General features: G+C 42.5%; 1 protein-coding gene across 3 annotated transcripts in view; it reads left to right on the top strand.

Annotated features, from left to right (window-relative positions):
• Positions 1-17765, top strand: part of Gfra1 (GDNF family receptor alpha 1) — a 193525-nt gene that overhangs the window by 44131 nt on the left and 131629 nt on the right. For 2 of the 3 annotated variants that reach the window (XM_047553994.1, XM_047553993.1), the window contains exon 5: positions 11299-11313. The exons of the other annotated variant lie outside the window; for it this stretch is intronic. In XM_047553994.1, the coding sequence (XP_047409950.1) occupies positions 11299-11313 (15 nt within the window). The remainder of the gene's footprint in view (positions 1-11298; positions 11314-17765) is intronic. 3 annotated transcript variants of the gene reach the window in all.

The raw sequence follows: 17765 nt of genomic DNA, 5'->3' as shown, positions 1-17765 counted from the left end.
CCTGCCATGCACAGTTGTGATAAGAGATGGTGGAGGGTGGGAAGCCCTGTTAGCTACCTGGGCCTGTGAGCGGATGACATAGAAAATGTACTCCTCCCAGAAGGAAGACCTGTGCTCTAAAAGACTCCTGCAGGCCCTGTAGTTCCCATTTGATTACCTGCTTCCAACGGCCTCTGAAATACACTAGTGCTCATGTGATCGAGTGTGGGGTAGTGCTCTAAGTGTTAAAGCTTATTCATGGGCAAACACTGATCCTGCTTCCAAAGAAACACCTATGACTTGGAGAAAATGAAGCCTGCGTTGCTAGACATGTTTCCTCTCCTTCCCCCAGGCTGCATCATTCCATGCTGAGAGCTGCAGGTCATGGCAGTAGATTTGGGAATTTTTTTTTTTCCTGGTTGCCTTTCATTTTTGTGTTTTGTAGTCATCCACATGCACTTTATTCATCAAAAGAAGTACCGTTTCCAGGGCACCAAAGAATTGTGTTGATCTTAATGACATCCTGAAATTCATTTTCTTTTAAATGTCTGTCCACGTTACCTGCATCTGTGGGCCAGGTGCTGTGTTAGCCTAGGAGCCTGATGTTTTGTAATCTTCACAGCAGCCCCATAACTCTGTCGTCCCAGGGTCGAGATGAAGATGCTGACACTCAGAAAAGATGTCTGATCCTTGCAGTGGCAGAGCCAGGATCCAGAGCGAACTGCGCTGCATTGCCTCTTACCTGGCACTGTCCCTTCCCTCCCCGGACACCCGCTTGCTCATGAACCCTGGCAGGATAGCAGCTGGCCCGGCAGCTGCTCAGATCTCTGCAGCTCTGTCATCTTCGTTTTGTATTGTTCTCCTTTTCCTTACTCTTTCTTGGAATTGTCATCTTTTCTTCTGACTCAATGACCTCTCCCCATGTCATTATCTAACCCAAGCCACTGCTGTTAACCTACTAAAATAGTTACATTTTTTTAAAAAAAGGGAATTCGTAAAGTTTTTTTTTTTTTTTTTTTTTAGAAGTAGATGTACCTCTAGGTGGTTTCTACAGTTGAACCCAAACTCCAAAGAGTGCAAAGCTATAGGAAAAGTGTGTTGAGGGGTCTAGAAACATGGGGATCATGGCACTGAGAGCATTATGGATGTGGCTTTTCTCTCTGAGGTATTTTGGAATGGTGAGGTACATGTGCTTGCTCCTTCGTCTTCAGTGTGTCTATTGATCTAGCATTGCTGAGGCACAGCGTGGCAGAGGGGACGAGTTTAGGCTCTGAAGCAAGAGGGTGTGATTGAATCTCAGCTCACTTGCTTCCCAGTGACCTTTGACAATCTTCGTTAACCTCTGGTCTTAGGTTTCCGTATCTTTATAATGAGGATGTTAATAATAGCTATCTTTTTAGGGTGATTGACAGTATTAAGGTTGTCTATGTAAAGTGCTTAAAATCGTACCAGATATGTGGAAAGTTCTGAAAGCACATTAGTTCATATTAATATTAATAGGTGCTTGCTGTGCCCTAATATTTTACCCTGGGCTTTGCAAATACAGTGGACGTGGCATCCCTGGCGTCATGGTATTGTCAGCTTAGTTGGAGAGAAAGAGAGAGAAAGAAACTAACGTGTATATTAGTGCACCAACAAGATGTGCTGGTCATTTGGAAGCGTACAGCAGAAGGCTCTAATCAAAAGATCCTGGTAAAGTTCATTGTAGAACTTGGGAACTGGAAGAGATTGCAACTATTTTCTTGTGGGATTGCCTTTGAAACCCAGAAAGCTTCAGTGATTTGTCCAAGTTCATTCGGGTCATTTAGATAGTAGAGCCACACCAGAACCTGCACCTTCTGAGGGAGGTACCACATCACCAAACTTCCTCCTGCAAGACTTGGCCCTGTTTCATGATGATCAGCATCTCAGGGTTGGGGGTAGCTTCTCAGGACTCCAGCTTTAATTGTCTCTGGCTCCTAGGAGCTCTCTTGATAGTAATTTGTGCCAAGCCATCAGAATAATGATGATGACCATTGTCTTATATTTACTTTAAAGTTGTCCATCCTGATAATGATCACCTGGCAAGAGATATTTATTCTGCTGGACATTTGTAAATACCCAGTTTGAATTTAAGAGACTGGGTAACGAAGCTGATAAAAACCTGGATCTCAGACCTGGCTGAGGAATACATCTGTGATAAAATTATTCAGTTGGCTTGAAAAAGGAGATGAAGAGCATGTTTTAGAAAGTGTATGTTGGGCAGATGTGTGGGGGGAGAGATTAGAGATTGATTCAAGAAGGCACCATAACCTTAAGGGTTTCGGGTGGCTTATAATTTATCTGTAATGGGAAAAATACTTTACCACGGAGATATTATCTTTGGATAAATTTGAAATCACAGGCTGTGTTATGGATGTGTTTGTGGATGTATGTGAATTGCAGGGAATGAATTTTTTTTCTGTGAATGTAATTTAGCATAGATAAGATGGTAAGTAAGCTATATGCCATGAGAGCCCATTTGATATAATGTGTGTAATTTTAAACTTAAAACCACCATGTTTTAGAACTGAAGGGACCTTCGAGATCATGGAGTACAAATTATTCTGCAGATGGAGGAACTGAATTTTAGACAATTTGAGTGGCTTTGCCTATAGTATGAACTAGAATGCAGATATGTAGACTACTGTGTTTGGGGGCTTTTTAGAATATAGGGCTTGATATCCATGGGCTCACTTTTAGTATTTTACCAATAGTGTTTTTCAGTACTATAATGGAATTTCTCCTGGAAGGTGAGCCACCTTAATAAGAATATCTTGTGACTCCTAGTTAATACTCAATTATGTAAGTTTAGGAAAATTAGAGCAATGTTATTTGCCAGCTTCTTTTTTTACTTGTGTTATTAATGAGGCTTCTTAGGATTTCACAGCTGATTCAAATGAATTCAAGAGAAAGTCATGTATATGGTGTTCTTTTCAAAGAAAAACATTGGTTGCTAGAGAGATTGAGTTTAATATAGTTTCATATCATAGAGATTTTAATAATGCAGTCTAAAGTATTTGTACATGAATTCATTAAACCCAGATTAGTCTTATTATAATTACTCAAAAAGTAATTCAATTTAAGAGAAAACATTTTAAACGGATATAAAATACACTGTTAGCTGGGAAGCCATACTGTTCTACTTTATCAGCTCCATAAAGTACTAGCAGACTTGAACATAACTTTCACAGTATACAGAATGCAATCATAAAAAGTATTATTCCTAAATCTATTTTTTTATGTTCTTTCAGTAGTTAAGAGTTTTATCCCTCAGTGCTAGGAATGAGATATACTAGGGATAGACTGTCATAAAAATGTTAGGGACTTTTACTAGCTCCTGTCCCTTGTACTACCCTAGTCAGTGGATGCTGATGGGTTCCAAGCACAAAGCCCAAGATTGATATTAGTAGCACATTCACTAAAAAATGTAGCAGGAAGATACTTTTTTTTTTTTTTTTGGTGTTTTCCACAAATAAAAGACATTTACTGAGCGCTGAGTGTCTTCAGAGGTACAATAGTGACAGGCCAAGTGTTGGTCTTCATTTCTAACATGATAAAAGGCTGATAGTGGAGGCTGGGGCAAGGAAAACAAAAGAACTTTCCCCAGCCCAAATTCAAAAGAAGACAGGAAGAAAAGGAGAGTGAGAGAAAAGGCCTACCAGCATCAAAGAGTGGGTCAGCTTTTGGCATGGAGAGAGGCCTTCAGGTTTGTCCTTAAAGCTTTCACCAGAACTCACTGTGCTCAGCTGGCCCTGAGCTGCCTGTGCCTGCCTGTGCGTGCCTGGAGGAAGAGAGGGTCATGGGTGTTGGTTGTGTGGCTACTTGGCTGCCTGAGATGTCTGGTTTTGGAGACATTGAAAACTAATCACAGCCCCATGTGGTGCCACTGAGGCCAGGGCAGGAGGCGGGTGGCTCTGGAGGAGCGTGTGACCTGGCCAGGCTCCAGCAGCAGACCTGCACCCAGACAGGAAGGGGCTCTGCCTAAGTGGTTTGGTGTGCTCACACTTGAATTGATTGACTACAGCAAAGGAACCCTTTTCCTGCTAGCACCCCCTCTAGGGTGCAGAGTGGTTCTCTTTGAAGAGGAACCCCCACCCAGTCCTTACTTCTTTTGACCCTTAGTCCACAAGAAGTGTGGCTGGAGAGGGAGCCCCTTAAACAGTGACCTTGAGAAACAATGACCGGGCCAGAGGAGGTAGGCATTGCCAGAAAGGTAAGTGGTAGAGAGAAAAAAGGCCAGGCCCTGGCTTTCTGAAACGTCTGGGTTCTAATCATGACCTCTTCCATCGTCGGTGTTTGAAGATAGGATGTCACTGGATCTCTGATCTCAAAGTTTAAGAATCAATTCATTTGTAAGGTAATATTTAAGAATTTCTTTGGGGTTTCTTAATGGTGTATAGCCACTGGATAAGAAGGAATTTAAATGATTATTTTATTTGAATTAATTTTCCTCTTATGATACTTTTATAGTCCTATATAAGTCACAGAGGTTTTTTGAACAGTAGATGATTAATAAATTATGCAACAGTTCCAATAATAGTACTACAGTGTATAGAAGACCTTCCATTTACCACTCGTGTGCTCTCTTGTGTGCACTACTTCCCGTGGTCTCCATGGTAGTGTACAATTAGCTATTGGTACTGGTGTTAGGCTGATGAGAAAACGGAGGCCTGGGGAAGTTGAGTGATTTGCTCAAGATCATACAAGCAGACATGGAGCCAGCTCTGACTTTAGGCCCTAAGTTGATTTTTGTTTTTGTTTTTTCTGTTTTTTTGTTTTTTTGTTTTTTTTTTTTTTGGTATTAGGCATTGAATCCAGGGGTGCTTTTTACCACTATGCTACATACATTCAGTGTTTTTGAGACAGGGTTTTGCTAAGTTGCTGAGGCTGGCCTTGAACTTGTGATCCTTTTCCTTCAGCCTCTCGAGTCACTCTGTTTACAGATGTACACCACCATGCCCAACCTATGCCCTAAGTTTTTTGCTACCTTGTTCTGTTGCTTATTATAATAACATTGACTTTCACTTATAAAATGTGTACCATAAACCTCCCACCACATGCCAACTGCTTTACATCTGTGATCCTGGTTGTCCTCAGAGGAATTCTGCAAGATAAGTTTTATTTTCCTCATTTTACCAATGAGGAAACTGAGACTCAAACAGTTTAATAGCTACACAAGGTGGCTACAAAGTTGACTTTGCCAGGATTGAACTGATTAGTATTTGACTACAAAGTCCCTGTGCTCTGTGCTGATGATGTTGTTCAGCTGGGTCCTCATGATCTCTGTGGCAGGGATGAGCTTCTTTTTCTGCCCATTTTGTGGATAAGAACACAGGGTACAAGAGGTTGAGTGATTATCCTAGATTTCTACTTGGTAAGGGGCGGGATCTCATCCCAGGTTATTGGATGCAGTGGCCATAGCCATATGGTGACATGGCATTGGATCATATTTTTGGAAGAGGAGGGATCAACCCTGACTTCCTTGGAAAGCCCACCTGCATGTTTGGACCTGGGTTTTGTCAATTTAAAACAGTTCTTCTAGAGTGCTGGTACTTAATAAGAGGTGGGGCAGTAGTGAGCCCCACTTTTCAACGAAGAAAAGAAAGAATTCGCTTTATTTACAGAGATTGACAGAAGAAGTATACAGACTAAACTCTGGTTACTCTTTGTATCCATGTGCAGTACTTGGTGAGTTTTGAAATTTGCAGAGAGAGGTAGCTCTGTTGATCTTGAAATTGACTTTGGTTAATGGTGAACCTGACTCTTTTCAAGAAAGCAGCATTCATTTTAGCTGTCCCCTAGATTCCTCCCTTATCCTGGGTTAGCTGGGTCCCAGTAAAATTTACAGTGCTTTACTGTAAAAGCACTTGTACTTGAAAAAGAATTTTCCTTCTGTGGCTCAAACCACAGGAGAACTCGTAAGACAGCTGTCTCCCTAGGTGAGACTTCTTAAATGGGAGTTAAGTGCATGCATTTTCAAGAAACTAAACTCCCCTCATATATAATTTAACCTAGAAAAGAAAGCAAAATTGAGAGAGGAGTATGATTACATTGTTGGAGAACTGGTAACTTCACCTCCCCCAGTCTTATGGAAGTCATGCATATTTTCTCTGTTTGGCATTTCTTGAATACTGTGGGGTGTAGACTAAGTGTGATACTGTAATAACAGTGAGGGTTTCTCTAACCATAGCTGTGGACTGTGGATTGAAATAGTAAATTATTCTTAGCAGACTGAATGGGCGCTAAGACAGCCATCCACTTCTCATAAAACAAAGCAATAGATAAATAAGGAGAGCCAGCCCACTTAACCCACATGGCTGTGTGCTCCACTAATTATTAACCCAGGCGCAAGAGAGGGGTTCACCCGGGGTGTAGTTAAATCATTTTTAATCGAGGTAAACACTAGCCATGTGGACAAGTAGCACTCAAGAAAGTTTTTAATCAGCAACGTTTAGGAATCACCCAGCCTAATTGCCATAACTTATTAATAATAATAAATAATCTAGTCTTTTTATGGCTCCTGTCTCTGGAGACTCAGTGCATTAAAGATCTCTAGGGTGTGAACCTCTCGGTAGATGTACGGGGAGGGGCAAGTGTCCTTGCTACTCATTCCTAACTCAAGAAATTGGACATAGGGGCTAAGAAAGGCAAATCTGAGCTCCTTCTTTCCCGTTTTCTCCTTCCCACATCTGAATTGCCGACTTACACATGCCCTTTCATCTATCTCTAGGGCCAGAAGGGCTCCAGGGGGTGGGGGCGGGGGCCGGGGAACAGGCTTTCTTTGTGCACGTGAATGATGGGGGCTGAGGTTTCCTCCCTTGGGAAGTGGGCATGAGCAGAGCTTTGTCTGAAGGAGCTCATTTCCTCTGCACCAGTGTCCCTGGCGTCCTCTGGTCTCAACCTGATTGTGGTTATAGTGGTCACTGGCGACTCCCAGCTCTGTATTTGTGTGATTCCCAAATCCTGTGAGGACAGAAAAGATGGCACTGATTCTCAGAGTGACTCCCTAGCAGCAGATGGGAAAATATTGGTATCAGAATATGCCTAAGGTCCTCCATAAGGAAATGCCAGCTCAGAGGATGTCCAGTGATAGTCCCCTAAATAATGCTTTGTGTTTGGTTAGACTGAAAGAGGAATATCCACTTACATTTGAGCTCCTTTGATTTTACAAGTGACTACTTCTGGTGGTTTAGGAGCTCGGCAGATGGACATGAACGCCAGAGCAGAGGATGGCACGAGTATTTCTATAGCAAATATCCTCCAACGGCCACAGTTTTGAGGGGGTAAATATGGCCAAGCAGCACAGAAGCTACCTTTTTCTCATTTATTTCACATTCTCCTGTCCATGTGTTATTTGAACCTGATGCCAGGTAGCTATTTCAATCTGGAAAAGTGAAATTTTAAATAAAGAGGCACCCAAGTCATTATTATACAGAGCAAAAAACTACAACAATGCTAAGAATGGAATTTACACCCAGACTACAAAAGACATAATTTTAGAGTGTAAATTACAAGACAACTCATGTGCAAAATTGTTCCAACATTTATACTAGAGTTTATTAAAATTTATATTTGAATAAAAAGTGTAATGTGTAAATAAGGCTGAAAAAGAATTTTTTAAAAATTCTGAAATAGCTTATACCAAAATCAAGAGTTTTTGGAATCGAAGGTATGAATAGAACTGTATGCAAATTTGTCTGCTAAAGTGTGAAATATACAATAGAATTGGAAGGAATAAGGTCACTAAATTCCTGCCTGAATTTCCCTCCTCCCTACCCACTGATACTTTACAGTGATTCAAATAAGTACTGAATTTTGAGGGAAGTGCTCCTTGTCAAAAGCTATGGAGAGGAGGTTTGAGGATTCTTGGACAGATGTCGAGACTGGATCCGTATTTGAAAGACACTAATCTTATTTCACTGATGTTTTCAAGGTTTGAAATTTTTGTCTGTATTCATTAGAGGGGAATGATAAATCTCTAATTTGTACCTTGCTAATAATAGTGATGAGCTTTTGTGCTTCATTAAGGGTAAGTGAATCTCACGTAGTCCTGGCTCAGCCTTTAATTTCATGTGTGACCTTGGGAAAATTTCTCATTTATCCGAGACTCAGTTTCCTCATGTGAAAAATGAGGGGATTGGATCAGATGAGGGCTGAGCTAGATCAGGCCTCTTTCCTTCCCTTCTGGGTGGCAGCGTACCATGCCAGGCAGTTGGAAACCAAGAAGGTGATTAAAGCAGTTTGCTCTTGTCCTCAGGAACTCATGGTCTACATAAATAACTAATTATAATATGAGCTATAATTGCAACATGCACAAATTACTCTAGGAGCACAGAGGCGGAAACAGTGAATTCCCTCTCTGTGGGGATAGATTCCACAGTGGCTGTGACATTTGAAGACTGAGTAGGAGGGCTCCTCCAGGTGTGCAGGCTGGTCAGAGGGTGGGTGGTTCAGACTGTGGGGTCCAGGAAGCAATCACAGGTGAAACTGGTATATTTAGGGAGCTGAACATTCCTGTTCTTAGCCTCTGGGCAATGGCAGCTCACTGCTGGGTCAGAATTTGTACTAATAATGAGTTACGAAGACTAGAGGATACTGTGGAGCATGTATGATTAACCCCTGGGATCTGAGGGATTGGTGCTAGGATTCCCTGGGCATACCTAAGTCTCATATCAAATGACCTAGCGTTTACATACAACCCATGCACATCTTCCTGTGTATTTAAATCATCTCTAGATTACTTATAATACCTAACGCAATGTAAGTGCTATGTAAATAGTTGTTAGATTGTACTGCACAGGGAATCACAAAAAGAAAAAGGTCTGTACATGTTCAGTACAGATGCAGTTTTGGGAGGGGGAATATTTTTGATCCACAGTTGGGTTAATCCACTGTTGAGTGAGTTGGAGGATGCAGAACCCACTGATACGAGAATTGGCTATACAAACTAGAGCAGAGCCAAGATTGAACTGCAGCAGCACTGATGTGGCCCATTTATGTCACAGCTGGCTTTCGTGAGTGTGGGAGAAAGAGTGGTATTGTGGCAAACTCCTTGGGAATTGTGAGCTTGCAGTCCCTTCCACCTGTGCCACAGCCACTGGCCTGGGCACACCTTGGGACCCCTCATGGGGGTCATGTGTGCCCACACGGGATGAACTCTAACACAGGTCTTCCCACCTTGCAGTCTACTGACTCACCACGTGCATACTTCATCTGCACACTCATGGATGCTTGACTCTTCCTGACCTTGTGTGAGCTGATGTTTCAGGTGATGACTGATGGCAAAATCAGAGGATATAGTTCTTAACTTAATTTTTTAAATAAAAATAACTTTAGATTTAAGTTCAGATTATAAATGAATAGGCTCAGTGGTACATACCTGTAATCCCAGCAACTCAGGGGGCTGAGATAGGAGGACCTAAAGTTTGAGAGCAGGCTCAGGAACTTAGTCAAAATGAAAAATAAAAAAACTGGGATTTAACTGAGTGGTGAAGTACAAAAAAAAAAAAAAAAAAAGAGTGTTTGTTCACATTTATTTTTAAGAATTTAAAAAAATAACAGAAATCTTACATAAGATTCAAAAAGACCTCAAATTCCACCTCTTGAAGATAAACAATATTTCTTTGACCATCATCACACATCTGTCTTCACGTAGCCCTATACATGTACATAAATGGACTCAACGTTATGTATTTCATTTTGCCAATATTTTTATCCAAAAACAATAATAATGATAATCCGTTGTATGGACTACATTATTTTTGGTTTTGTTTTCCATTGACAGTTACACTGATAATATCCAGTGTTTTGCTATTTATAATACCGTGATAAATATCCTCATGGATGTCTCTTATACCTTTAGTTATTTAATTTGATTAAAGTCCTAGAAGTAGCATTGTTGGGTCAAGGAAATGCATGTTTAACATTTATATTTCTATTGCCAAACTATCTTCTGAAATTTTCTTACCTTTGTATAACAACCTGCAAAGCAGGAACTGTCTCCTGTGTGCTGCTGTGCGTGTCCCTGCCAGAGTTCGCTCCTTCTCAAAGCTAGTAATTGATAAAGTATGAGCAGATGAGCGTGCCTTTGGATTGATTGGGAGGCAACAGAACCAAGACAGCTCAGGTTCACATTGGAGATGTCAAAAAGTAGTTGGCATATGTTCAGAAGATGTGTAGAAAGGGTTCGTCATGATTCCTGATCGCCAAATGTTAAAATAATCCAAATAACTACCAACATTAGAATGGAGAAGTAAATTATACTATAATCACACAGTAGAATTCTGTATGTCAGAATGAATGACCACAGTAGAATTCTACATGACCTACTATGTGATAGAGTGGGAATGAATAATCGTGTTGAGCAAGAGGCCAGACATAGAGAAAGTTCATGCTTTATCAGTCTGTTCATATAAACTTCAAAGACAGGTAAGTGTATTTATGGTATTAGAAGTCATGCTGGTGGTTACCCTTAGGGAGATGTTTGGGACTGCATGTTTGTGTTTTTGGGGGTAGAAGTGGTTTATAACTGCCAAAGTACTTAACTTGGACTAACCTCTCAAATACTTGTTGAAAAAATACATTAATATTTTTCACCTTTCTGACATACTTTGGCCTGGTTTTTACTATGTAGACGTAATGCTATTAGTAATGGGTTGTTTTGAAAGGAATTTGTACCCGCTTTGTTCATGTGATTTAAATACAGAACCATACATTCATAGACCTGTTCTCTGTTTATTCTCTTATGTGCCATTATTGTCTTCGTTGTTATTTGTAAATGAAGTAGGCAGCGTTGTAGTGGGTGAGAGGTGATTTTGGAATCAGACAGACTTGGATTCAATCTGAACTTGGCTTGCTCCTCTGTGACTTTGGATGAGTACTTACACTCTGGAGCCTTAGTTTCCCTGTCTATAAAATGAGAATGATTATAATTTTTTTTTTGGTGAAAATAATCATATTAATGTTAATAATAATCACCAATTTTTCTGTGTGTCTCTGTGCCGGACATGTTTCTAAACCCTCAAGACATGCAAAATAACACGTCTGATCTCTCCAACACCCCTCCCTGCTTTAAGTAACACAGTTAGAAGTGTTGATCAGGAGTTATACTCAGGTGGTCTCCTTCCCTAGCCTGGGCTCTTAACCACTGCATCCTGAGCTAAAGGAAAGACTACAGGAAGAGTGCTTAGCCCTGAGTCCGTGTTTGCTGATTACCATACTGTCTTTTTAAACATTACTAATATATTTCCTCCTTTCTCTCCCCACCCTTCTCTCCCCTGTTTTGCTTCCTCCTGGCAGATGTTTTTCAGCAAGGTAAGTTTCACTGCCGCCTGGCTGCTCTTCCATTGGATCTGCTCTTTGGGTTCTGGGGCTTTACCTTCTCTGTGGACATGTCACACATGGACTTTAGGGGAGCTATGAGATTGGTGGCCATTGGCCTCCATGGGCCTCTGCTGTGTGGCCCATGCTTCTTCTGAACCATGCTTGTGGGGAGGGGGAGAACTGGACAATTGGGGCAGGGAGGAAATGGGGAGGGGGCCTATGTGTCCCCAGCAGGGGGCAGGGCTGCTGCAGTGCTGGTGACAAATCCTGTCTCCCAGGGCTCTTACAGCAGAGCCAGCTGCCCCTTGGTCAGGGTTTCCTCTACCAGTGTCGGGTGGAGACGTCTTTGTTGAGCACGCGTCATTCTAACGGAGGTGTGGCAAGAACGTGGCCGACTGGCTACTTGGTCCCCTTCACCGCCTGTCAACCTCTCTTACTGAGTCAGAGTCAGGTGAGGGTATGCCCTGTCATCTGTTTTACGGGTCAAGGTCACGCGTTCTCAGGGATGCTGGAAAACAAAGCCTAACTCCACACCATGTCTCCTGGTCATAGTCTAGTCCCCACTTAGGGCACAGCCACCATGCTCCTGGATGCAGGAACTCGTGGGTCATGGCCTCCTGGAACCTTGTTGACACACTTTATGGAGGACCTGCCTTTCATCCCAGCTTGAACTACTGGGTAAAAGCCACCGGGCTTCACTGTTTATATTCAAGCTGGGAAACGTATTTGTAGCACACGTCTGCTGCATCTTTCTGGAACCCAAGGCTGGCTTAGAATAAAAGAGTCTAGTTTAAAAATACATCCAGGCATTCCATAAATAGCTTCCAAATACTCTTACAGGCTTGATATTTTCACAACTGTTGTTTCACCCGAAACATGCAGCGCGTGTTCTAGAGAATATCTGCTCTCTGATAGAAGCACGGTTGTGGGTAACAAGGAGGGTTCTGTTGTGTTGTCTTTTAAAGAGTCTGGAGTCATAGACCTACTTTTATAAATAATTCATAAATCCCAACAAGCTATAAGTAATAAGTTCCATTTGGCTAGAGACTAAGAGACGAGCAAAATTGAAAAGGTGCCGTGACTGTTCGGGTAATGAAAGTGCCGTTGTCAAGGCCTGTTGCTGCAGAGAGTTTTCCTCCTTGACAAATTGGGGGTTCAGTGAGCCGCTCTGGGAGGAGAATTTCTTTTTTCTGTGAACTGGAATGCAAACACCACCCAGCGCCAGTCGCCGTTCTCTCCCTGAAACATAAAATGCTTGAGTTGGGGGAGTCTTTCCGGAACACGTGTTCTGAGGCCCCCGGGGAAGGGGAAGAGAGAAGCTTTGTATCAGATCTGACTTTCCAGCACACCATGGTGAGCGTTCCCGGGTGTTGTAATTGATATAAAAAATGGCTTATCCGACTGCCTATGTCAAGTTTGCCTCCTTTTTTCATCAGTCATACCATTCGATTGATGGGATTTGCCTGTCAGTCGCAATGATATGCAGAGCAAAAGTTATAATCATCTACAAATCACTGGCTATTGAGACTTAATAGCATCTGCCAGAGACGGAAGCCAACAGCTACCCGTTCGTTGCCTGTGTAACGGTGGGCGACAGGTCCCTTCTAAGATATTACCAGGGTTTCAGATGGAGAGAACTAAACTCGCCTTTGTGAATTATTTACATGGCTCTGGCCTTGAAGGACCATTTCATAGGGAGACACGTTCTCAGAAATGATGGCCAGGAGCTCACCAGCTGGTACTCCTCCTTACCTTTGTTGCTGGCCATTCTGCCAAGGAAAATAATGTCCCATATGATGTTCAGCTGGTGACAGTCACATGAGACCAAGACAAAATATTCTGTGTATTGCAGACAGCTTCTAATCTGCTATCTCCATAGCATCTTCTGGGATTGAAACTGTATGCTGAATTGTGCCATTAACCTGAAACACAGGGACTGGAATTGTGCTAGAAATAAACAAGCACAAACTATGTGGCTTCACATGAACAGATGCCCCTGGGTCGTCTTCTGGAGCTCATCCACACAGTGGCAACTTGGAGCGCTCCATCCTCCTGAGCATGCCCTGGGCATCTGGGCCCTGCTTATTTTGGCTTGGCCCAGGAGTGGGGCAGGTGGGGAGATGCTGCTTTGCAGATGTGTGCTCTGTCTGCCCAGAGGCGCGCCTGCATGTCTGCGCTGCTGTGTACCATGGCAGGCTGAAGGGGGTGTGGGCTTGTAGTTGACAGCCTCAGACATTCTCGGAGGAAACAGAAGTTATTTCCTCTGGATTGTGGTATCTTTTATTTCACTACAGATCAATCTTGCTACAGTAGGTGACAGTGTAACCGCTACTGCTGGGTTTTTCTCTGCTATATCTGCAGTGCGTGCACTTGGGAGTGTGTTTTTAACCTGCTCCGTGGCCCTTTATTGCTTGATTTGGTTCTTTCATCTATAAATGCCACTTGCTGTGGTGCTCCAACCACAGGGTCTGAGAATGGTCAAGGACCAGTTGTCTTGTCACTGGGCCTTTCTAAATAAGAGCTCCCAGGCCAGAGGGCCACATTTTCAAGGAGACTTAATTGACCCATATGCCCCGTTGTCTACAGAGCTCATGAACCATTGGGTGGTTTTCAAAAATTCCAAAGTGGCATACAATTGCTCTTCCCCAACATCATATGCAGTTGGAAATACCGTATACACACGTGCACACATGCTGTGGTCCTCATTTGACTTTACTGAAACACCTTTTGAATGCTTATTCATACCATCAACCATGACTCTGAAATCAAACAGAAACTGAGCAAGTGTTTTGGAAATCAGAGCAATATCACTCAGTGGGGCGTATTAAAGCCCCTAAGTTCTCATCGTTGAATTAATTCTCTCCCCACGTCAACTGAAGTCTCTGAGACTGAAAAGGCATAGCCTCACTCCCTCTCCTGAGCTTACTTAGAACTAGGATCTTGCTAATGGGGGCACTTTTCCTACAGCTCAGGCATTTGGTAGCCAAGCATACACAGAAATTAGGTAAATTCAGAGAGGGATAAACGTAGGAACTGTACCAGACTTAATGGCTTGGAGGCCACCTCAGATGGCATGGCCAAGAAATGACCAGAAGGTGGGTCAATTATTGGAGGATCTGGGAGAACGGCAGAGGAGCATACAGGGGGAAAGCCCGGCAGGCAGGAGTGCCAGGCTCAGGAGGAGACAGGTGTGGCTGGAGCTGGTGAGCATAGGAGGGAGTCGTGTGGAATGAGCAAGGAGAACGGCAGGGCATCTGATCTGGGGTCAGAGGAAGGAAGTCAGCAGTGGTTTTTCAGAAGAATGGTGTGTCCTTTCTTGTGACCCTCTAGCTGCTCAGATTCTGCATAAGAACAGTGAACCATACATGAAAACCAGGACCAGGGCTGAGTGTCAAGTGGCTGACCTGCTTGCCTCTGCCAATGACTGGGAAGATCTCATGCCCATGACTTGCACCTCCGCTCCTTATGACTGGCAAACTATGCTCTTCAAGGGCATCAATGAAATATGCCTATGTGTTTTCATGTTTTTAAAAAAGCCACTACTGTCCAAGACATACATGTATGTGTGAGTCAGTTGTATTGCATATTACATAATATACTCTTCTTCAATATTTACGTAAATATTATAGTTTGCGCTTTGTATCCATGAGTTCTATGTCCATGGATTCAGCCAACCACAGATAGAAAATGTTCTCAGGTCTGCATTGGTTGCATCTCACCTAATGTGTGTAGACTTGTTTTTCTTGTCTTTATTCCCTAAACAATACAATGTAACAACTATTTATGTAGTACTTATATTGTATTAGATGTTATAATTCACTAGAGATGATTTGAAGTGAACAGGAAGATGTGCATAGGTTATGTGCAAATGCCATACAGTTTTACACAGGGGACTAGAGCATCCACAGATTTTGGTTTCTTGGAGGGTCCTGGAACCAATCCCCCAGGTATATCAAGGAATGACTGTACATGAAGTAAACAAATATCTCACATATATTTTTTAACCTTAGCTGGGTATGACAGAGGAGTATTAGCAAATTCCAAGGTCTCCAGGGTCCCTACAGTGGAAGGAAGTTTGTTCCTGGGACTGTGGTCCCTGAAGACCACATGCCCATTGCCATAGGCAGCTACTCCCCAGCATCACATATTGAAGCCAGGCAGGAGGTTTAGGGGCCAGGAATTAGGATCCACAGTCAACAGATGCCTGAGCTTTTCAAGAGAAGCCAGGAATCTGGGATTATATGCAAAACTTTATGATTTTAAAAGTTTTTAATTAAAGCTTAAACAAATTAAACTACCAGAATGGCCTCTGATTTCAGATTGGTGGCCAGTGATCAGTGATCCTCAGTTTTGCTACCCACACAGAGTTGGTCTTTGTGGGGGAGCTTGGACCATTTGCCCTTGCCCTCTGGCCTCAGTTTCCTCATCTATAGAATGAGAGAGTTGGAGAGAACCCTCACCCATTGGCTTCCTGCTGATGCTCTATTTTGAGAAGTTTTACATGGATTTGTGTCAAAAGAGTAGAGACATATTCCTTGTGCAGGTTTTGGCTTTTCTCTAGAGAACATGGGTGAAAGGAGGGGCTCCCTAGTGACTGAGAATTGGGGTTAAAGAATGTGATTTCAAAAGTGAAGCCTGCTCACATGGCCATTTTGAAACATCAGCTCTTTCTCACGTGAATGAATCCTGGAATTCACAATGGATGTTAATGCTTTTATTAATTTGAAGAGAACAATAAATCATAGTTTGGTTTCTCCCGGCTGAACCAAGCTTGTTAATGGTAAGGGTGGGCTTGAGGAGCCAGGGGACCACTGTCATTTATAATGAACTTGACTTGAGCTCTTTTGCATATTTCAGACTTATTGGTCAAACTGCTTGGGCAGCATCTTGGGTTTTTCTAACCACTCACTTCGGAAAACCCATCTATCATAAAGAAAGCTGTGACCTCTGAGCCAGAAATTATGGTCCCTCAATGGTTTATATTATGAAATATTGTTTTTGTTATGAGTGTGGGATTTGGGTGAATGCATTAAATCTGTTGTTGCCATTTTCAGGTAAACACTTGAAGCTGTTATGTGATAGTCAACTAGTAAACGGGGAAAAGGCATGACCTGTGGTTGGTCCCCTGGTCACACTTTTTAAGTGCTAATGCTTACCGTGCATGCATCCCAGTTCCTTTTTCTGTCCAGAATCAGAGTATCCTGAGTTGTGTAGGCAAGGCGTCCATCCTTCCAGCCCAAACTGAAAAACATCGCCACTTAATTTCACATAGAACACTTTGTGATGTGTGATGTACGAGGAAAACCATAAACAGATTTAAATAATCACATTCTCTGGGATGCTTAATCACACTCCACGTGGACTGTGTGGGGCTGCCTGTTCCTTGCCAAGTGTCTTTGGGGTAGATCTTTCCTTTTAGAAGATTCACTGTGTGCCTACTGCTATCTGAGGGCATGAGTTTGGCATGAGGTTTTTAGTCTTCACCCCTAACTTTTGCTTTAAAATTGCCAGGCCACTAAAAGGGAGATGTTGCTACTAAGAGTGTTTTTGTCTTCTAAAAATATTTTATTGGGATAATAATAATGCCAGTGTATCTGTTACCTCCTGTAGTCCAAGCACGGGCTAGGTACTTTGCACACATTTTCTTATTGAATCCACTCTAAAACTTTATGAAATAGCGTAACAAATGATCCCATTTTGCAGAGGAGAAAACTGAGGCACAGAGTGGCATTGACTTAGCCATTATTTGTGTAACTAGTGAGTGGGGTAGCAGGGATGCTTTTTTAACTGATAAATTTTATTTTGTAGAATGGTTTTAAGAATTGTGAAACTAGTACAAAGAGCATCCCTATACCTCGTATCCCCTGTTGTTACCATGTGATAGTATTAAGAGGTGGGAGCTTGAGAAGTGACTAGATTATGAGGGCTCAACCATCATAAATGAGATTAGGGCCCTTACAGAGGAGCTGAGGGAACCATTTTTCCTTCTGCTGTGTGTGGACAGTTAGATGGCATCATCCATGAAGCAGAGGACAAGCCCTCTTGGCCCCAAATCTGCTGGCACCTTGATCTTGGACTTCCCACCTCTTAATACTGTCCCTCTGGGGATTGAGTTTCAGCATATGGATTTTGAGGGGACAAATATTCAGATTACAGTGGATGGTTTCTGAGGCTTTCCTTGTTTTGGAATGACCTTGACGGTTCTGAGGAATACAGTTTTCAGGTATGTTGTCAGATGCTGGAAGATCACAGAGGTCAAATGCCACTTCATCACATGATATCAAGGGCATGTACTGTCAGCAGGATTTGTGCCTGTTGATATTGATCTCGATCATTTGGTTGAAGTAGTATTTGTCAAATTTCTCCGTCAAGTTCCTTTTCCCCTTCTTTTCCTACTGTCATCTTTGGAAGGAAATCTGGGCCCAGCCCACCCTTAAGGAGAG

The sequence above is a fragment of the Sciurus carolinensis genome, chromosome 5 (assembly GCF_902686445.1).
Source record: "Sciurus carolinensis chromosome 5, mSciCar1.2, whole genome shotgun sequence".
In the NCBI taxonomy this organism is placed as follows: domain Eukaryota; kingdom Metazoa; phylum Chordata; class Mammalia; order Rodentia; family Sciuridae; genus Sciurus; species Sciurus carolinensis.
The sequence above is the reverse complement of the archived record's forward strand: the minus strand, read 5'-3'. Positions and strand labels throughout refer to the sequence as shown.